The following is a 22,571-nucleotide window of genomic DNA, read 5'->3' as shown; positions in this document are numbered from 1 at the left end:
CGGGTCTTATAGTTCACGGTGAACAGCGTCGTAGAGGATTGCAAAACGCTGCATAAATTCCCAGGCATTGGGGTGCAACTGACAAGGGGTTGCGTTGATGTTCCGCAGCACCGAACAAACGAAGGGTGAGAAGGGAAGTTTTATTCCCAGATCTGTAAACAGGTACTCGTACATGTAGAAGAATTGGAAGTTATGTACGTCGTCGACCTTGCGGTGGAACCAAGGGCGCTCGACCGCTTTGCAACCCCCGTAAGCAAGGATGTTGTCCAGGGGTTTTTCGTGGCAAAAACCTCTGATTTCCAAGGAAAGGTCCGAGATTGAGTCGCGCGTCAAATAATCGGAGGGCCGATTGCTAGCCTCTAGTAGGGGAGCGGATTGAACAACAAGAGGGAGGGACTGGAAAGTCCTAAGACGAAAGGTCGTGACTTCCGATTGGTTAAGTGGGATCCTGTTAGGAGGGGGAGGCCTGATTGGCACCGAGGACGCCTAGTCGCGCCGTGAGGGAACAAGCAGAGTGGGATGGCGAGATGAGCCCCTGGTTCAGTGTTTGGGTGGCGTCAGAGTGGTATTCAGAGGGCGATCAGGGGAACGGAGAGTGAAGGTTTCGAAAATGGCAAATGATGGAGAATGAGGGTTTTTATAGGCAAGGGACTGCTGACAGCACAAGACGTGTGTAGGATTTGAGCGGCCGTTTCATTGCATGTAGAAGATGGGGAGTTGCGCCTCATAATGACAGAAGGGAATGATTGCCTTGAAAAAACAAACGACGCAACCTTGGGAAGCGCTGTAAGCGTGAGGTTGGTTCAAATTCTACCCTCTGATGTGAGGTGACGCTTTGAAAGTGTCAGTTGAAATTTCAAAGATACGCTGACTTTTCCACTTCGTTGACGTGTCGGCGCACTAGGCGACCAAACTCACCACATCCGCCCTTCAAGCGTGGCGACCAAATGCTCCGCAACCGCCACTCGTGGACTTGTGGAAATTTATTGCTTTTAACGTCATGTCGGCGATTTAAATATTTTTGCACAATATCGCTTTAAGTTAGTTATTTTGATCCTTAAATACACACTTAGCCCTCATGCTTCGTGCTCGGTGTCTTGTGGACTGGTGGGCTGGGTGAGCCCCTAGGAGGCCTACGCACAAGGGTTACCCGCCAAGCGCCGGTCGCCCAGCCTGGGAATTGGGCCTCCACCCCCCCCCCTCGCGAGGCCCAATCGGCCCAACAGAGGCAATTATATACATTTGGCCTTGCTCCCTAACTATAAATAGGGAGCGGTTACCATTTGTAAGGGACTCTTGGCTCATTTGATCAATACACACTTGAGATTCAGTTATTTTCTCTCTCTAAGTAGTTACACACTCTCTCTCTATATTCTCTCTCTTAGTGCAATCTCTCTACTATAGGTATTACACCCTATATCAATGTTCATGGCAAGAACAATATAATTATAGTCCATATTACATTTGAATAGGAGACCTCTACTCGTAAATCAAATGTTCTACTGCAACCTAGAATTTGCTACATATTTATATGCTTCATAAAAGTAAACAATTAAAGAAACCATCTACATGGGTTCAACATATTTGATATTGTAAAACAAAAGAGGATAATAAGAGTAATGGAACACTGAATCATTGATGGAAGGTGGACTCATTTGTCCATTGTTTCCCACCCAACAAGTACATATGAACAATGACCATAACCTTACATGATGGCTCAACTAACTATGAATGTACTTATTTATAAGGGAGGGAGTTTATTATCGTTTATTATTCTAGATTTCTAGTACTCTTTTTTTTGGTTAAGCCAAATATATATATATAAATGAAAAAAGGCACAAGCCCGGTAAACCAAAAATTACTACGATTAGTCTCTACAGATAGAAGATACAAAAATACTTAGATGTAGCAAGTACTATTAACGGATGAAAGGAATAAAAGTCTAGAGCGTAAGTTAAAACAATAACAGAGATGAAACATTTGATTATTATTATTTTTTAAACATTTGATTGGTACAAATGACAAACAAATTCTGAGTTAAAGGTGAAAATTGGAGATATTAAAGTGTTGGGCAGGAAGAGGATAAAATGTTTGAAGAATTATCACATTAAGCTTGCAAGAGCACACCATAAGTGGAATGGACATCAAATCTTTCACCCAAAATCTTAAGGCATTGAGTGTATGTGTCATCCCACTTATAAAGTGCTTCTCACTCTCATAATCATCCAATGTGGGACTTCTTACTCACACTTTAATTCCCAACAATATATCCCTCAAGTGTGAGTCCATCTCAAGCGCAAGCCTCTAACTACTTGCACCGCCGTTGGATCTCATCAACGGGACACGCTGCTTAGCCACCATTGCTAGGAAGACTTTCGTAGAAGGAGTCGTCACCATGGTCGCAATAACCATCGACTCTGATACCACTGTTGGGGGAGACAGGGGAGCTCATGGGCCGAGGAGCAAGACACCAAGAGATATCGGCACCACATCAACCCAAAACCTTAAAGCATTAGGTTTATGGGTCATATCTCTTATAAAGTTTTCTCCTAACTCATACTTTAACGAATGTGGGACTTCAACTTACACTGAATTCTCAAGTTGGACCATGGTGCGAATGGCGGTACAAGGGTGGATAAGCTTCCGCAAAAGGGTGTCATGATAATGTGGTGGTGACTCGCAGTTGAGAAGGAGATCATTGAGAATTCAGTGTGAGTTGGAGTCCCACATTCGTTAAAGTATGAGTTAGGAGAAGAATTTATAAGAGGTATGACTCATAAACCTAATGCCTTAAGGTTTTTGGTTAAGACGTGACGTCGATATCTCTTGGTGTCTTGCTCCTCGGCTCATTGGCTCCTTATCTCCCCCAACAGAAAGGGTTAAATATCAATGTAAAATTTCTATATACTTTCAATCAATTACTTTAAAGTTGGTTAGTTTGATTATTTGCATTTGTTCCTAAACACTCATAAATTTCCTTTTAATGTAAAGACAAATCAGGTAATTTTCAAATAATTTATTTAGATGCTGTTTTAATATTTTCCAAGGGAATTAATCAACACATTAAACATTTAAACAATATCACAGAAATAATTAAAGACAATGGACTAGTTGTATCAGTACAGAAAATGAGAATATTTCAAACAAATAAAAGATTTTTAGGTTATGAAATAGATCAAAGCACTATTACACCCATTCAAAGATCATTAGAATTCGCACAAATATTTCCAAATCAGATTAAATGAAAGAAATTATGATGCATAAATTATGTAGCAGAATTCAATTTAAATGTTAGAATTTTATGTGCTCCTTTATTCAAAAGAATTGGAAAAAACGCTCCTTCATTTCATGGGATAATGAGATGATCCAAGCTGTCATAAAAATTAAGCAAATAGTCAAAAGTCTTCCCTGTCTAGGTATTCAAGATCTAGAAGCCTCCTTAATAGTAGAAGCAGATGCATATGATGTAGGCTATGGTGGAGTCCTTAAGCAGGTTAGTCCAATTCTTCAAAGAAGCAAATTGTCATATATCATTCCGGTATTTGGCTTCCAGCCCAACAAAAGTTTTCTACTATTAAAAGAAGATATTTTATCAATTGTTTTATGTATTACAAAATTTCACAATGATTTATTTAACAAAAAGCTTTTGGTCAGGACTGATTGCAATGTTGTACTAAGTGTTTTACAAAAGGATGTTAAAAACTTAAATTCTAAACATATTTTTGCTAGATGGCAAGCTTTACTCTCGTGTTTTGAGTTTGACATTGTTCATATAAAAGGAGAAAATAATCCTTTACCAGACTTTCACACAAAAGAACTTTTACAGGGCTTAAATGAGAGAAAAAAACACTTTCGCAAGATCAATATGATCCCCCACTAGGAAGAGTTTGAATCAATATGATCAATATGATCCTCCACATCTCAAGAAAAGAAGAGCGGAGTTGCACATTTTAAGGCGAAACATGGTGTGCAATTGTTCGGTTGACCCTGAAGATGATTCTCTTTTTCATACTTATGAACAAAAGGACTAGGAGGACGAGGAGAACCAAAATACGCAGGTTAATCATGAAAGTCTTCAATAATTTTCCCAGTCAAAGTCGTCAGTGACTCACCCACGGTCTAGGCCATCGCTAACTTAACAAATTATCGACGACTTTTCTAAGGCTGACGACAATAAATCACTGATAAGCCCAACCCCACGCTTCGAGCCATTGATAATATAGTCTTTTTTCTTATCGTGGGAAAGCTTTCCCCGATCCATGCTTGCCAACTTCCATACAAGCTAATAAGAGCGAATTGATCCAAAAAGTAATAGGTGCATACAAACTTTTGAAAAGAATGTTAGAGCAAAGGAAAACGGCAAAGCTGTTAAGAAACCGTGCTAAAAAAGACACAAGACAAGTGGTCAGCACCACTCAAATTTGTTGGTCCTAAAGTCGCCATTACATCTTTCAAACCCTAAGAGGGTCATAATACTTAATACAAAATTAAGTTTGAAAATATTTATGATGATTTAGAAAAAATAAAAATAAAGAATAATTAATGGTCAAATAAATTAGTCCCTGATTTGTAAGCGAGTTTGATTTTAGTCATTCGGCAGAAAAATGACATTTAGTGGCAGTAAAAAAACAACCAATAATTGTAAAAATAAACGCCACTAAATGTTATTTTTCCACTGATGGGCTAAAATCAAACTCATTTACAAAATCAGGTACTAATTATTTGACTATTAACGCATAAAAAATTATTTAAAATGCATAAGGGCAAACAATTAGTAAAGTTGAGCACTAGAGAAGCATTTATTTTAAATGTATTCTGTTAGATAATTCCAAGCCCTATATTTTATCTATTTCTGAAATAACCCAATCAAATTGCAAAGCACATAAAGGTAAGCAATTAGAAAAGTAGGGCAGTAACTGGAAAAGCCTCTTCTGTGAAACACATTCACTGACACGTCCTATATATGTGTTAATTGCTATATGTGTACCTCTGACTAGTACTCCTTTTAATTCACATTCAAAAGATAATGAAAAGAGCTGTATCTTCCCCTGTAGTTCTAGTCAGTCATTCTAACAGGGGTGCACTAAAGGAGAAATGTAGAACTCAGTTAGTACAACTACAAACAGCGGTCATCCGATCCCCAACTCATGATTATATACTTAAGAAGTCTTCTTTCAGCAGATAGATTCCGTTTGATAATGTGTATTAATTAGGTCCATCTGTTACTCTGCATGCAGGACATCCAGATCTTAAATATTATCTTCTAAAATTGAAAGCCAATAAGCAATCTTGGTGAGGTTGAAAATTAAAGTGTAAGTGTAAAGTTTTTTTTTTTTTTTTGACAGAAGTAAGTGTAAAGTTTTACATTAGTTAAATTGGTGAATTTGATAAGTGTCAAAACCTACCTATTCAATATTCTTTGCCTTAATATTTTTATAAACATAGTGTTAATCTAGTGGTAGGCTAGTTAAATCCTCATAAGGATAAGGATACAAGTTCGAACTTTGAAAAATCTATTTATTAGAAAGGAAGGTCACAATTTTCTTTGTCGTGAAGGCTTGGATCTGTGTTCAAATCTGGACTTTTCTCTTTTAGTTCAGATTTTTCTTCCTTGAATGATCCTGTATCTTTTCTTTTTTTCTTTTCCCTGTACAAGGGTTGGGGTACCCCTATTGCCCCTTTATATATCTATACATATACATTTTGCTGTAAAAAAAAAAAAAGGAAGGTCACAGTTTTCTGAACGGGTTTACACCTACTAACAAAAAAAAATTGTCATTCAATTTCGTTCAAAATGTTATGTTTGGCTACACCCAATTATGTTACTTACACGCCTCTTTTTGATGTGGAAGAGGTGGAATAAGCAGAGAGATAGGAAGAAAAGAAAAAGTAAGAGAGACAAAGTATACGATGTGATAGATGATAAAAGAAGAGAGATAAAAACAAAAATAAGTGAAAATGAAGTGTTTAAAAAATGATATGTGTATGTATCATGGTTGTGGCTACACCTGCGAATTTAGAGGTAGAGTTAATGGTTTTAATTTACTTTTGATTGATTGATATAGACACCCTTTATTCTGCTTAATTAATAGGTTAGTTTGGTATGTGTGTTATGGTATCTGTTGCACTATTTTTAGTGAATTTTTATTTATAATGAATTCTTATTTTAAAAATGGATAACTAGCTCAACCTAATATAGGAGGTCAAAATTAGGTTGTGCAATCTTACATAAAAAAAAATTGTGCATATCAGAGGGATTATTATTTTAGCTTGTTAAAAAGTGTAAAAGATAAGTAGGTCGCTGCAAAATATCAATCACATATAAACACTTATATTCTAACGATTTTTACTACCATAAAGTGAAAAATTACTTTTTATCTTTTTCCTTTTTGTGAAGAAAAAAGCCTTCATAGAAATGTGTATTTAAATGTGATTGATACTATGTAATACTTTAACTGTCACTGCTGCCATAAAAATTCCCCACACACAAACTCAATAAATTGAGAAAGAGCACTAAAATATACAAAAACCACATATTGTAAGTAGTCTTCAAGATTTTGAAATTCAATAACTCCATATTATGTTCTAATTAAATCTGATTTCAATTAAGGGTCACAGAGCCCCTATTAAATGTTCTTAAAAGATGTTGGGAAGAGAATTCCACATAGATCACAAAAATTAGGATAATGTTTCATCCACACCTCTCTTTTGAGGTGGAGAGGTGGAATGGTGAGAGAGATAGGAAGAAATGAAAAAGTAAGAGAGAGAAAATATGAGATGTGATAAATGGTAAGATGAGAGAGATAAAAATAAAAAGAGGTGGCAATGAAATGTTTAAAAAATGAGGTGTGTATATATCATTACTCCAAAAATTAAGATGTTTTCTACATTCAAACAGTATATTAATTAATTGACATGCATTTGTTTCTGTAAAATTCCAAATAGATCTTGTGGACTGAATATTCCCTATTTTCCCCTAGTTTAGCGCCTCATTCAAAAAGAGATAAAACTGTGTTTGAACTCATCAAGAAGCCCCACCAAAACAAATAAGAGGCATAAAAAGAGAGTAACATACAAATAAAGACAACCCCGCAATACCGTCGTAGTGTTAACATCAATCCAACTATCCAAGACCCCACAAGTAAATGCAACATATAAAAGCGCATGTGAGGGAGCAAAGATGATAATCAAGACACACACAGAGAAGAGTACATGTACACATTATTATTATTATTATGACTCACTATATTATAGCTAGGAGTTAGGACCACTTGTTCTTCTCTTCATTCATTCATCTTTTTCTCATCACTTTCAGATGCAGAGAGGGAAAGAACGACAGTGGAATTTAAGAAACATCGGCCCACACCTCAATAAAGTTTACAAACGAGGATGACAGTTTCTACAGTAAGTATTCTTATCACAAAGGCCCAATTTGAACAGCTGAAAAATACCCTAATTTTGTATCCATCCTAAGTGCTGCCACCACCACTTGGTTAACTATCTTGCAATAAACGCCAAAACCCCCCATCTTCTGCGTATAGGCCACTTTTGTTAGATCCAAAGCCCTGTTTTGTATGTGTTTTTAAACCATCTCTGTTATTGCAGAAACATATGCAAAAACAGCCACAAACAACAAATAGCACCGCCACCTAGGCCTCGATGAGCCGGCTCACCATGAGTTGGAAGAAAAGTGAGGTGAGCCGAGCTAACTCACTTTTATTTTGAGCCTCTAAAATTATAATTTGGCTCAAAAATCATAGTCGAGTCTATTTGAGCTTGAATTGTGAATAATGCACATGCTCACCCATCACGTGCATTAATCCATTTTTTATTGACTTAAAATAGTTTATTTTTTATTAGAACAATTCAGGGTGGCAATGATAGAATTCTAGACCGCTTGGCCATAGGGACTCTGATACTATATCAAACATCTAAATTACCTTAGAAACTTAAACTATTAGGTAAGTACCACGAATAATTTTATATTATTATTATTAATATTCATGTCACTTGTTATTATTTGATATTAAAAATGTTTTTATTCTTTTCTAAACCAAAAATAAAAATATTATAAAAGACGAGCCGACTCTCAAACTAGATCGGCTCCCTTCAGTTCCAAATTGTTTAACCCACTGACTTATGTGAGCCGAACCCAAAAAAAAAACCATCTAAATATGAGCTTTATTTTTTGGTTCCTATTTTGACAAGTCTACCGCCACTGAGTCCTAGGAGCATGCAGCTGAGAGGTTTGCCCATTAATGGATCTAAATACATATATAGGACCACACCACCAGCCATGGTTCAGAACATTTTCACACAACGCTATCATGTATAATTGGTCAAGTTTGATTGCAGAACTACATGTGATACCCACCTAAAGAAATGAATTCTATGTTTTCAGCTTCTGCACACTTGTCATAGGGAAGTAGTATAAGCCAGCAATGCAAACTGGAATTAAAGAGCTTCTTCATATGTACAACTTTCCACCATCAAGTGGGACCGTCCTCTTCTCATTATGGCAACTGAACAAGCAAGTTAATTATTATTTGTGTCAAAGAATATTGATACAATTATTGTTTGAAATCGCAATAGGTGTGCGGTGTAAAAATGGACCGTGCACTACTTGATTAATTTCATCTGTCAAAGATACTTCAATTAACAATTTGTGCACCCCACTGCACTAAATTTAATCAAACCACATCCATAAAGATATCATTTTCCCTGAATGGTCACATTTACATCCATCCGAGACAGAACTGTGTAACGGAATTATGAATTGGCTTAGTTAAACTCTATATTGTGATTGCTCATTTATTCTCGGTCTCTTTGGTGGACACCACAGTTTTAATCATGAAAGCAATGGATTGTTTTATCTCACAACCACAAATTTTGACCACTCGTGGTGAATTCTTCTTGTAAGTATTTAAAGTATCTGCGCACTTAAAACCTAAATTTGAGACCTCTAATTAAATTGTATCAACTTCCATCGGCTGATTACGCCCTAGTAGGGGTAGGAAAGTGATTGCCGACACCTTGAGATAATTTATTTACTGAGAAATGCTAAAAATACACTATTTAAAAATACATTCTTCAACATGCTTCATGTGAATAATTTATTTTTTAAAATGTAGCATATTTATCTCACTTTTGGATGACAAAAGAAATTAAAAATAAATAAACAAATTACATAGAATGTATTCGACAGCATGTTTAAAAGTGTTGGGCTCATTTGAGCGTACTTTTTTGGTATATAGAAGCTTAAAAAAATCAGAAAAAGACCACAAACTTGCGCCTCATGTGCAAGGTGCCGCGGTAGTCATCCGATAACAAAGGTTGAACGGCCAACAGAGGGTGATTCAGAAAACTCAATGGAGAGGAACCATGAGCTCCTTCCTAATTCTTCGCCAGACAATCTGCCACAATATTGCCCTCGCGGAGCATATGCTCCAACGCCACTTCTTTTAAATGAGGCTACAAATGCTCCCCACAATAAAAGCAAACTCATGAATAAAACTGTTTGTGGAAACAATTTTAAAAGTTTGTCTTCGAAAAAAAAATGAAAAAAAGCATATGTTTTTCAATGGGCATTAGTTTTAACACCCCCTCAATTAATTCCCCACCCTCCTTTATGCACCAAAATGTCTTAAATACCCTTTAAAATTTAATTTCATTCCAAACATATCTCTTTTCCTATCTTATCACTACCATTATTTTTGTTTATCACACCACCCTTCACTTTTACTCTCATCTCATAGTTTTCTTCGTTGCCACTTTTCACACTTAATATATGTGAAAACAATTTCATACATTGTAAGTGTGAACCGATGTATGTTCATTCTCTCTTCACCTTCTTCCTTTCGTTTTAAGTATTTCACACTCAGTGAGTGGAAAACATTTTCACATTCTTAACAGTTGGTTCCTTCACACTCTTGAGGGTGAAATTTGAAAATATTTCACACTCTTGAGTGTGAAATGAAAATATAAAAAAATCAATTTTTTTAAATAAAATTATTAACAGTTCAATAACTCACACTCTTGAGTGTGAAATTTGAAAATGTTTCACACATTTGAGTGTGAAATTTAATTATTAAAAACTAAATATTTAAAATTAAAAATAAAATTCTTAACACTTGGTTCTTTCACACTCTTGAGTGTGAAATTTGAAAATATTTCACACTTGTGAAATGACTCACCAATGGAAGACGAACCCCAATGGAAGACAAACCCCAATGTGTGAAATGTGTGAAAATATTTCCTTCAGGGGTTTTCTTTTCTGCTTTTCCTACCTTAATCACTCACCAATGGAAGACGAACCCCACACACCAGATCTACACGACCCACCCACCTTAGATCCCCAAATACCCTTCATACAAAACCCACACATATCAGACTCACATGACCCTCAAACACAAGACCCACAAAGTCAAAACGAATCCAGCACTGTAGATATGACCCATCCTTGCACTGAAAACGAATCCACTCTTGACTCCATTGAAGGTACTACAATAGATCTCCAGATAGAGGAAGAGCCTAGTCAAGATCTTGCAAAAAGAACTATTATTGGAAGGATTGTGGATGCCAGAGCACAGAACAAGCTAGCTTTCAAAAATGTGATACACAAAGTATGGAACCATATTGAAAACCTACATATCTCTGACATGGGGCACAACACCTTGATGTTCACTTTCCCTGATGAAACCTCTGCCAAAAACATCATGGATGACTCCCCATGGAATGTCATGGGCCATTTGCTAAGCTTACAATACTGGGCCCCTCAAATATCAGTTTTTGAAGTTAACTTTAACTTTGTTCCTTTCTGGATCCAACTCCATGGATTACCCCTTGAAGTCATGTCTACTAGTAACGTGGCCAAAGTTGCAGAGAAAATTGGAGAAATACTTGAAGTTGAGAACCCGAAAGTGGGAGATAGAATGTTGAGAACCTTCTACCGGGTAAGGATACTTTTGAATGTCACTAAACCTTTACCCACAGGTTTTTGGGTACCTCGCAGATCTCTCCCAAAAGCTTGGGTTTTTCTGAGGTACGAAAAAACTCCAAGGAATCTGCTACAAATGTGGAATCATCGGCCATGAGCACAAGGACTGCAAGAAACCCCTTGCCATGAGCACCATTAGACCAGGCTCACCTCGCTATACGCCAAATTTGAGTGCCCCACCGGCCCGATCCTTAGCCTCGATAGCTTCCAATGCTAGAGGAACCAACTCAAGGCCACAAGAACCAGGAAATGCATCCAACTCCAACCTGTATGAACACAAGGATGAAGTTGTTAACAAGGAGATCCTCTACTGGCAGCGCAAGCTAGGAATCAACCAAACAAGAATTATCCTCAGAGACGCACCAAACCCAGCAACCCTCACAGACCCACAAGAGGAATCACCAAACCCAACAACCCACACCGACCCACAAGAAGACTCACCGCTCCAACCCACAAGCCAAACACTGCAGCGCACAAATCACAGACCCACAAACATCCCTGAACCCACCCCCGTTAAAAACCCATTACCAAATCCAGTCACAAGATTCCCCACCAACCTCACCTGTCTCACCAACACTGAACAAACCTCTAACATACCACAAACAGCTCCCATTCCCAACCCATCGTTAACCATAACCACAAAAAAAACCCCTGACATTCCACAAACAACTCCCACACCCAACCCATCGTTAACCATAACCACAAAATTCCCCTTTCATCCTCCACAACAAACCACCACTACCGGAACAACTTCTCCAACCGATACCCCGAATCATCTCATATACACACAACATGCCCCCCAGCCCACTGTCCACCACCTTAAACACCCTCCACACAACAATGCCCCACTTACCATCCCTATTATTGAAGAATTACAAACGGCCAGGGAACCCATCCCCAACCCCCTCCCCAATCCAGTCACAAAATTTCCAGACTCATACCCTAAACTACCAGCACCCAAACCCAAAACAAATACCTTTTACAAGACCCATACACAACCCTGCTTAGGGGAATCCTCCTCCCCAACACAAAAACATCCTAACTCACTCAATCCTCAGCAACCCACTAACGACCAATACCCCCAACCTTCCCTCACAAAATTCGACCTGAAAGAAAGAGCCTCTCGTCCCGGACTTGGCCCAGCCAGGATTGAAGACCTGGGATTACACAGGGAATTCATTGGCTTGAAAAATCCTGTCATCAGTACAGATATGCCTAGCCCCCCACACATCAATACCCTTGCAATTACTGCACAAGAAGCAGCTGTGGTGAAGGAAAGAATACTAAGGGAAACTAGAAAAATTACCCACAAACCAAACCAGCTCGGAGAAGCACCCCCAATCGTCGCTCAAAACTCATCCCAACCAGCATCACAGGCCTACTATGTAGAACTCCCTCCTGACGATGATGATGAGAAAAACGAACTGCAACTGTGCAAGGTCCCCAATAAGTGTGAATCCCTTTTAGCTTCAGGCTTTGCTACAGGAGTCTCTCTGAAAAGAAGCTATGACAACCTGGAAGATAAAGAGGAATTTCTTATCAAAAGGAGAAAACAACAACAGCTACAATACCAATATACCACTTCACAAAATACTACTGCTACCATGGCTGAGGAGGCAGGCCTACCCATGCCCCTACCTCGCCATGAGTATACTCTGTTGGAACTGTCGCGGCATGGCAGCTGCCGCGACAGTTAATGAGCTGAGGGACCTTAACCGAAAGCTCCAACCTGCCATACTGTTCCTAATGGAGACCAGGGCTCCTATAGGAAGGGTAGAAAGATCCAGATCCTCTTTAAATTTCCCCCATATGCATTGTGTAGAAGCGAGAGGCACAGCAGGCGGCTTGGCTCTCTACTGGAAAACACAATTACAAGTTAATGTCATCTCAAGTTCCCTCAATCATATTCACACCTCCATCTATGACACTGTGAACAACTCCCAGTGGTCCTGTACTTTCATCTATGCTCACCCCACTTATGAACAAAGGAGAAACTTCTGGGATTTTCTCTCTAGCCTACAGACCAACCAATCAGCTCCGTGGATAATCATGGGGGACTTCAACGAAATTTTAGAGCAACATGAAAAGGTTGGAATCAGACCACACAGTAATTCCAGAATGGATCTTCTTCACAGATTCCTTGATCACAATGGACTACTGGACATGAACCTGAAAGGCTGCAAATTTACATGGATTAGCAACCCAAGGAACGGCCAAACCACTAAGGAGAAAATTGATAGAGTCATTGGAAACTGGCCTTGGAAAAGGATTTATCCAAATGCTTCTGCCACTGCTCTACCGATAGTTAGCTCTGACCACTCTCCCATCAACCTCCTACTCTGCCCTTACATCAGAGCCAAGAAATACTTCAGGTACGAGGCCTTTTGGGAAGAGCACCCAGATTGTGCCAAAATTGTTAAGAATGGTTGGTGTAACTCTGCAAATCTTGACAATCCTTGGAGCTCTCTTATCATCAAAAGCAACAGCTGCAAGAGTACACTACTACAGAATTGGCTTTTTGCCACGACTCAGTTGCCACGGTTGTAGGCGGAACCGTGGCAAAAACTCAATTGCCACGGTTATAGGCGGAACCGTGGCAAAAAGGGATAATATTTTATTATTTTTTCGGAGGACCGTGACAATAGATATTTTTTGTTTAGACTTCACTTCGTCGTTGATTTTTCCTTCTACCTAGTCCCTTCCACTCCAATTTTTTTCTGAGAAACAACCCTAAACCCTCGATCTGTTCTCTCTGCGTTCCCTCTCCCTCCCACTCTCCATCGATTAGCACTGACTCCATCTCGTGTGACGCATCACTCGCTCCCTTTCCTGCTCGGTGCTACTCGCATTCAGCAACTTCTCAAGGTGCAATCTCTGCTTCTCAATCTCCGGCGCCCCTCCCGCTTCTCGAATCCTTGCCATCCGCATAAGCAACAACAAAGAGTTGTGCAGATTCTCTTGTATTCAAGCTTGAGGTTGGCCTCTCTGCTTCCTCTTCATCCTCCTTTTTTGATTTCGTTATTGTCTTCAATTTGGTGGGTTTTTCCGTTTTCACAGCGACTTCGTTTCTGGGTTTTCTTTCTATTCTCACAGATGCGTTGGTTTTCTTCTCCTTTTTTTTTTGACCTTATATCAAAATTGTTTCTTTTGCAGTGTGTTCTTTTCTTGGAATATTTTCGAACTAATCTTGCAAATCATCGTGTGACTCTTTCAATTTTGGACTACTGTTTGAAGGGATATGCATTCATATTATACAATTGGGTATGCTCCTTCTGCAAGCAGGTAATGTGGAAAGAAGCTTATTTTTTGTTCTTTTTTTGCTTTAATAGTATTTAGAGACAAGAATGATAACAGTTTCTTGTCCTTCTATATATCTTCAGATTTTCCCGACAATTCTTGGCATTATTTGGCATTCATCAGATGGCTCTCTCTCTAATTCGGTTCATTGCTGCTGCTGGTAGAACACTAGTTTTTGCTAATTCAGTGGGTACCTTGTCATTCCAAGTGGTATCTGTGCTAGGAGGTTTTATTGTTGCCAAAGGCAAGTCATTTATCATTTCTTAATTTTGCATACACCTTTTAGCTTCACAAAGCTTAATAAGATTAAACATGTTAGTTTTTCTTCCTCTTATTTGCAGTCATATTCTATAGTTCCGAACAACTACTTAGTGCAACATATTTTCTTTTGTCCTTGTAGATGCAATTGAGCCATGGATGGTATGGGGTTACTATATATCTCCTATAATGTATGGCCAGAATGCCATAGCAATGAATGAGTTCTTAGGGTTGTTTTATATTGTCATTTTTTTTTAAAGTAGTCTCAGTATTAAGGTTTTCTTTCTACATTCTTGCATTTATAGTATGTATGTGTATATACTATATATATGTTGTGCAATCATTAAGTGATTCTTGTCTAATCTGGTCCGTTAACAATTAATATTGATTATTCTCTGATTTTCTAAGGTTGTTGCTAAACTTTGAAATAATTATCTTGGCTTTCGTAATGTTACATAAGTCACGCTTCATTTCTCCTACATATGGTTTGAAGTTTTAACCTTTTCTATGTGCAGGATTCACCTGTATTCAACTATATCCTATGAAGACCATGAAGTCCATTCAGGCGTTCACATTACTCAGGCATTCAATTCACTTCAGCATGAACTTTTATGGAGGAAAGGGAAGGATTTGAGTGTCCAAATGAGGGAGCTGTTGTGAAATGTGATTTCTCATTACCTTGAATGATGATTTTTCATTTGTTAATGGAGATAGTGCACAGCTTTTGATTTTTTTTTCAACCTCATTTTTATCTTTGCAGTGAAACTAGTTGGGAAGGTTAAGCTAGTGGTTCCTCCTAACCCCACTGTAATTATGAGCTTGAGCTAGTGCCATTTGAGAAGGTAAGTTAGTAATTGGAGATGTGAAACAATTTGTTGCTCATTTGCATTTCATTGATGAATCCCTTCAACCATGATTTGCAGTTATGTTTAATGGAAGCTGAAAAGAACTACATGCTAGGATTGGACTCCAATATTTGTTACTTTCTTTGTACTAGATAGTTGAGAATTACAACTATCTGCATGCTAAAATTGTCAAATTCCTTTGATGTTTTGCTTTAATTTTCTTTGTATAATGTTAACTTGTTTCCAATATCATAATTTGAATGTCTTTTTGTTGATAAGTTGTCTATGTGCAGTATTAGTGGTTTTATTAAGTATGATGAATAGCAATTGTTGTTAAAACCGCTGAGGATGGCTTGTGGTGTAGGTCTTGTAAAAACCTCTGGAACATATTTGCGGCGGTTTATAACCTCTACTAATAAGCAGAACTTTCAGCAGCAATAACAAAAGCCACGGTTCAGCCCTTAACCGTGGCAATAGAGTCCACCTATTGCCACGGTTCCATCTATGACCGTGGTAATAGAGGCCACCTATTGCCACGGTTTCTCTTTTTCCAACCGTGACAACAACAAAGCAATTGCCACGGTTCTCCCTTGAACCGTGGTAATTGAGCAATTGCCACGCAGGCTATCGCCACGGTTAAACCGTGGCAAAAGGGCGTGCGGAACCGTGGCGAAAAGCCTTTTCTGTAGTAGTGGTAGCCTACAAGCCTGGCACAAAGACAACTTCTCACGAGCGGATGAGGAAATCAGGAAGCTGAAAAATAGATTACATGAATTGCAGACAGCTAACCACACAAGCATGGATTGGAATGAAATGCATCAAATACAGCAAAGAATCAAGCAACTCTGGAGACAAGAAGAAATATACTGGAACCAACGCTCAAGGGTCAAGTGGTTGCAATGGGGGGACAAAAACACCCACTTTTTTCATGCATCCACCATCCAAAGAAGAGAGACAAACAAAATCACTAGAATCAAAGACACTTTTGGACAATGGGTGGAAGGCCAAGAAAATCTAGAAAAAGCAATTCTGGAACTCTATCAAGACATCTACCAAACCTCAAATCCCACCAACCTGAATCTGGATAACTGCATGTCCCATGTCCCTTCCAAGGTACCAGCAGAGCTTAATGCACAACTAATGGAGCCATTTCACGAAGAAGAGATCAAGGAGGCAGTATTCCACCTTGGAAGCATGAAAGCGCCAGGTATTGATGGCTTGAATGGTCTCTTTTATCAAAAACAATGGAACACCATTAAAGAGGATGTAATAGCTGCTGTAACAGAATTGTTCAGCACTGGGTACCTACCAGACTCCATCAATGAGACTTTGGTAGTCCTAACTCCTAAAGTGCCAAACCCTGAATCTTTGAATCAGTATAGGCCAATCAGCTGTGTAAACTTCAGCTACAAGATTATCACTCGAATCATTGTCACTAGAATGAAACCTTTCATGGAAGAATTGATTACTCCTCATCAAAGCGCCTTCGTGGGAGGGCGACAAATCCAAGACAACCTCATTATTGTTCAGGAAGCTTTTCACAAACTCAAAAGAGCAGGCCCTTGCAGCAGAGAAAATGCAGCTATAAAGCTTGATCTCAACAAGGCTTTTGATAGAATTGAATGGGAATTTCTTAGACGAGCACTCCTTGCTTTTGGCTTTGAAGAAGCATGGGTCCAACTTATTATGAAGCTTGTTCGGGGGGTCTCTTACAGATTTAAATTGAATGGAGTCATAGGAGAAAAATTAATCCCACAAAGAGGAATAAGGCAAGGAGATCCTCTATCTCCTTACCTCTTCATCATATGCATGGACGTTTTATCCCACATGCTCTCCAACAATCAGACTTCAGGGACATTGCAAGGTATGTTTCTATCCCCTTCCTCCCCCCCCCCCCCTCACACATCTATTCTTTGCGGATGATGCCATCCTCTTCACAAAAGCCACAAATCAAGAGTTCTTCCAACTTCAACAAATCCTCAACACCTTCTCTGAAGCTTCTGGGCAACGAATTAATATTGCAAAATATGGTTTCATAGGCGGCAAAAAATCTACCAATACACAGGAAAACAGAGCTGGCCAACATTCTGAACATTCAAATTTGGGACAATCCAGGCCTTTACTTAAGGATTCCAGCAGAATGGGGCAGGTCTAAAAACCAATCCTTAGCCTGGATCAAAGGGAAGCTTCTCAATAAAATACAAGGTTGGAAGAGTCTTCTCCTCAACCAAGCTGGCAAGGAGATACTCATTAAATCGGTTCTTCAAGCAATTCCCACTTACTCTATGTCTCTCCTTAAGTTCCCCAAAGGCTTCTGCATTGACATATGTGCAAAAGTGGCTAATTTTTGGTGGAGGACAAAGCATGACAAAGGAATTCATTGGAGAAAATGGGACATCTTGACTCTAAACAAAAAAGAAGGAGGCATGGGCTTTAAGGACTTTGAAATCTTAAATCAGGCTCTCCTAGCAAAGCAGGCTTGGAGAATGATCCAACAACCAAACTCCCTCTGGGCTCAAATCCTAAAGAGTATCTACTTTCCTAATACCTCTCTTCACCAAGCAAAACGAGGGAGAGCTTCTTCTTGGGCCTGGACCAGCATCCTTCATGGTAGGGATGCCCTCTTGAGAGAAGGAAGATGGCTAGTGGGGAATAGAAAGTCCATAAACATGCTGTCTCATAACTGGTTAGCATCGGGTGAAGCCCTACTCAGTGACACCTTGCATGAGGGAACCGCAGTTAGTGCCATTCTTGATGGGGAAAACCACCATTGGGACATCCCCAAAATCAGGGATCTCCTTCCCCCTGTAGACTTAGGGAAAATCCTCCAAACTCCAGTCAAGTTGATAGAGGGTGAGGATGAGATAATTTGGCCTTATAGAGAATCTGGGATCTACACAGTGAAATCCGGGTACAGACAGATCAAGAAGAAATCCATCTCAACTGCTCCCAACCCTTCAACCTCCTCCCCTCCATTAACACACCTATGGAACAAAATATGGTCTGCAACTCTGCCCCAAAAAATTAAAATGTTTCTTTGGAAGCTCAGCCAGAATGCAATTGCAGTCAAAGAGAACCTCTGGAGAAGGAAAATTTCAAGTGATTTTAGCTGTCCTATCTGTGACCATGAGGAAGAATCAAACTACCCACACTTTCCTCCGTTGTGAGTGGGTTAGAGCCGTGTGGTTTGGCTGCCAGATGCACCTTTTACCTTCTGTCCCAAGAGAAACTCACTTCCCGACATGGTTAAATGATACTATTATTAGTCTCTCTAACACTCAGGAACCAGATCTCCCCCTAACCATACTTGGCTACACCCTATGGGAAATTTGGAAGTCCAGAAATGAGTTCATCTTCAAAGGAACAGGTCTGAATCCCCTTACAACTCTGAAAAGGAGCCAGCTTGCTATCAAAGAATTTCTGGATGCTCAGCCAAAGCCTAGTGCAACGAACAATGGCTCAAACCTGCAAAACAGAAACACAGCTTGCCAATGGAAAAAGCCTCCAAGAGGTTACCTCAAAATTAACACAGATGCAGCTTTTTCAATTCACAACAAGAAAACAACTGGCGCAATCATTATCAGAGAGGAAACAGGCACACTTACAGGGGGATTAATCAGGAAGGCCTTTGCTCCCTCTGCCTTAGTTGCTGAAGCTTTGATCCTGAGAGATGCAGTAGTCACTGCTAACAACATGAACTGGGATAACATTATCTTTGAATCAGATAACTTGAAACTCATCCAATCCTGCAGAGGTGATCTACAGTTAGGAGAGACAAAACATATTACTCAGGACATCAAGGATTGGAGCAAATATAATCAAAACTGGAGCTTCACCTGGAGCAACAGGCAGTGTAACCAAGCAGCCCATTGTGTGGCTGAATTAGGCCACCAAAACAATCTCCCTCCCAACTGGATTTGGATGCACCCACAACAACTCTCCAGAGCTCTCTCCAAAGACAGATCTGATTCTTCTACAACTGCTCCTCACCCCCAAACAGAAACTAGAACAGGTACCAGCCATCCCAATACAGGACAAGGAAGGGACACAGGGAATCAAACTATCTTAATTGGCTCAATTCCTTGTTCTACAACTCGTGACAACCCCACTGGAATTGGCTGATTTTTTTGAAGCTTCTCTAACAACAAGACAAGTCTATTGCTTTAAGCTGCTTGTAGTCCTTCAATATATTCCCTCTTTTTCCCTTGTCTTGTTGTTTATCCTTAGTCCACGCAGCAATTATTGCTGTTATTACTGTTATTTTACTCATCTCAACAACCAGCTGGCGGGTTCTTCATGACTACTTTGTGCCATGCGGTGTTGGTTTGTCTTTGGGCTTGGGCTCCATGCCCACATATCTTTATAATACACAACTTTCAGACCAAAAAAAAAAAGATTGGACGGTGATCACTTACCGAATTTTGTACCATATGCAAAAGTTGCTAAAGAGGGTTTAAATATGACACATGTGAAAAAATTACAAAATGTTAAATTTATAATACGGGTAGAGTTAAATTTCTACCTGACGGTGTAAAGTTTTTTTACACCGTCAACCAATCAGATTTCAAGGATATGAGAAAATCTGGTTTTTTTATTTAATTTCATTAATTGACGTGGCGCATACATCTTTACAATCTGATTGGTTTACGGTGTAAAAAGACCTTTACACTGTCGGTGCATCATCCTTTTTTCTCTATAACTTATAAGTGATTTCATTTCATCTCCTTCCTTCCAAAGTAGCAGTTATAATATGGAATGTAATAAAATAGATTTCATCACCTTTTATTCCATACCATCTTCATTTAACAAAATCAAACAAATGGAGCACAATAACATTCTCTTTTATTTTCATTACATTTCACCTCCTCTCATCAATTCAAAGATAGCCTTAATGACCGAATTGATAACACTAAATTTTGGATGACTTATTTGTCAATTATAGCATCTTAAATCAAATTAGAGATTTTGTGTTTTCCGTTGCATCAAAAAGAGATTTTGTGTAATTTGTTTTTAATGCTTCCTTTCTTTTGATGGCTTCTTCTCCGGTCCAAGCTTCGGGGAAGGAGACGGAGGAGCGCAGCGGCACCGCCCCAAGGGCATCATTCCGGGACATGGTGCTAGGGCGAACTGGGGGAGATGGTGGACGTAATAAGCAGGTGGACTTGATAGCGCTGAAATTGGTGCGCATAGAACACGACGAGGAAGGCTTCCCTAAAGTCTTTGCTGCTGATTCAGTAGTTGAGGAATTGAGTCGTCCATGGAAGGATGCGCTGGTCGTGAAGCTGATCGGGAAAAACCTAGGGTATAACATGATGAAGTCTCGGCTCCGTGCGTTGTGGAAACCAGCGGGAGGCTTCGATATTATCGTCATTGACAATGGTTTTTACATGGTGAAATTTGACAGAGAAGAGGATCGAGACAAGGTACTACATGGTGGACCTTGGATGATCTTCGACCATTGTGTTGCTGTTGCTTTGTGGAGCCCAGACTTCGTCCCGGCGACGACATCCTCTCTGAAGTCGCTGGTATGGCTTCGGTTTCCAGGGTTAAACCCGGCATATTATGAGGAGAGTTTCCTGAGGGCAATTGCGGAGGCTATTGGGAAACCCATTAAGGTGGACGTGAACACCTTACAGCTGCAGCGGGGACGTTATGCAAGGGTGTGCGTTGAACTGGACGTCTGCAAGCGTGCTGTTACGAAGATATGGTTCAGAGATCAATGGATATCAGTGGTGTATGAGGGCTGCCATATGATCTGTGATAGGTGTGGCTGTTTTGGCCACCTGGGAAGGAATTGCGAGAGGGACATGTGCACTCCGACGGCGGCAGACACATCACAAACCAGGGATACGGCGAAACATGGTGTTGCAGTGTCTGACAAAGGAAAGACGGTGGTCGTTGCCGATAACGCTACGGCGGCGGCGGAGGAACCTTGGATTCCCGTAAAGGGAAAGAATTCAAAATCAAAAAAAACGCTTCATGGTAATAAAGTGGGCAATAAAGGCACCGCAAGTGGCAACGAAATTTCAGGGAAAACAGTCCAGATTTATGTTGCCAAAAATAAAGGAATTAGCATTAATGAGAATAATGGGGCTCCTCGTTCCCAGCCGTCACAAATTGAATTGGCGCCAAGGCCCACTCAGCAGCCCGCGGCTCTCTCCCCTCCTCAAACGCCGCTCAAACGCCGGCGTGGGGAAGCGGTGGTGCAAGTGGTGACGGAGGTTCGCCGGCAGCCACCAACATCGACTCCAAAGAGGACGCCCGCGCGCAAGCATATGCCAGGAAGGAACCCAGCGCCGACGACTCAACAACGGCGTGGACAAGCTGTCCCGAGGGGGCTGTTCAAGGAGGGAGAGAAGTCAGATTTCGTTTTCCAAGCTGAGGGGAGTGTTGCTCATGCAGGTCCAGTGGTGCAACAAGTGAATGATGCTCGTGAACTTGAAGAAGGAGAGGTCGTCGCCGCCGGCGAGCCTCCCGACGTAAGTGTTTGTTGAGGGTCTTCCCTCATTGGTCGCCACCACTTATTATGTTATCCATGATGATTGACAAGGATTGCTCTGTTTTATCATGGAATATTCGTGGTGCTGCGAGTAGGGAGGTGAAACAATACCTTTGTGACCTTTTGCAGAGAGTTAAGCCTTCTTTAGTTTTTATTATGGAGACTCACATTCAATTTGAAACAGTGCGCAAATATTGGGAGAATTTGGGTTTCTTGCCTGTTCATATTGTTGAGGCTCATGGACACTCAGGAGGTTTGTGGTGTCTAGCTCCAACCCACTCTATCTCTTGCTTCACTCTTGTGGAGGTTTTTGATCAGGCGATTACGGTGGAAGTTCGGTCATCTCAACTTCCTTGGGTGTGTACTGGCGTGTATGCTAGCCCGGTGCCTTCCTCTCGGGCATTGTGTTGGCATTATTTGGTTGGACTTCGACAGCGTATCTCTCATCCTTGGATGCTTGTGGGGGATTTCAATGATTCTTTACTCAGATCTGATCAGCGAGGAGGTGTCTTCTCCCAGACGAGGGCTAATCTCTTTGCCGGTATGATCCATGATTGTAGCCTTATCCCCGTTCACACGATTGGTCTTCGCTACTCTTGGGTGCGGAGGCGAGGTGGGGTGCCCGTTATGCATAAGAAACTAGATTGGTGTTTGAGCGATCCGGATTGGACTTTCA

The 22,571-nt window shown here is 40.1% G+C and overlaps 3 protein-coding genes and 1 long non-coding RNA gene across 4 annotated transcripts; all 4 read left to right on the top strand.

Moving 5' to 3' along the window:
* The first annotated feature begins 7,207 nt into the window (after positions 1-7,207).
* Positions 7,208-8,672, top strand: LOC130720977 (uncharacterized). Its single transcript, XR_009013300.1, has 3 exons — positions 7,208-7,404; positions 7,606-7,695; positions 8,402-8,672. It is a non-coding gene; the product is annotated as an uncharacterized LOC130720977 (long non-coding RNA).
* A 2,449-nt stretch (positions 8,673-11,121) lies between these two features.
* LOC130719341 (uncharacterized) lies at positions 11,122-12,693 on the top strand. The gene has a single exon (XM_057569966.1). It carries the CDS (start codon positions 11,122-11,124, stop codon positions 12,691-12,693), a length of 1,572 nt encoding a protein of 523 aa, XP_057425949.1.
* Positions 12,694-16,194: 3,501 nt separating this feature from the next.
* On the top strand, positions 16,195-18,563 carry LOC130719340 (uncharacterized). The gene is made up of 2 exons (XM_057569965.1): positions 16,195-17,260; positions 17,512-18,563. Exons 1-2 carry the CDS (start codon positions 16,195-16,197, stop codon positions 18,561-18,563), a joined length of 2,118 nt encoding a protein of 705 aa, XP_057425948.1.
* Positions 18,564-20,426: 1,863 nt separating this feature from the next.
* LOC130719339 (uncharacterized) lies at positions 20,427-21,890 on the top strand. Its single transcript, XM_057569964.1, has one exon. The coding sequence runs from the start codon at positions 20,427-20,429 to the stop codon at positions 21,888-21,890; it is 1,464 nt and encodes a 487-aa protein (XP_057425947.1).
* Positions 21,891-22,571: the final 681 nt, after the last annotated feature.

This window comes from Lotus japonicus, chromosome 5, assembly GCF_012489685.1.
Source record: "Lotus japonicus ecotype B-129 chromosome 5, LjGifu_v1.2".
NCBI classification, from domain to species: Eukaryota; Viridiplantae; Streptophyta; class Magnoliopsida; order Fabales; family Fabaceae; genus Lotus; species Lotus japonicus.
The sequence above is the reverse complement of the archived record's forward strand: the minus strand, read 5'-3'. Positions and strand labels throughout refer to the sequence as shown.

Coding starts and splice junctions, on each gene's coding strand:
- LOC130719341 (XM_057569966.1), top strand. CDS start 11,122: ATGAGCACCATTAGACCAGGCTCACCTCGCTATACGCCAAATTTGAGT.
- LOC130719340 (XM_057569965.1), top strand. CDS start 16,195: ATGGATTGGAATGAAATGCATCAAATACAGCAAAGAATCAAGCAACTC. Junction 17,261..17,511: donor GACTTCAGGGACATTGCAAG/GTATGTTTCTAT, acceptor GGGACAATCCAG/GCCTTTACTTAAGGATTCCA.
- LOC130719339 (XM_057569964.1), top strand. CDS start 20,427: ATGGCTTCTTCTCCGGTCCAAGCTTCGGGGAAGGAGACGGAGGAGCGC.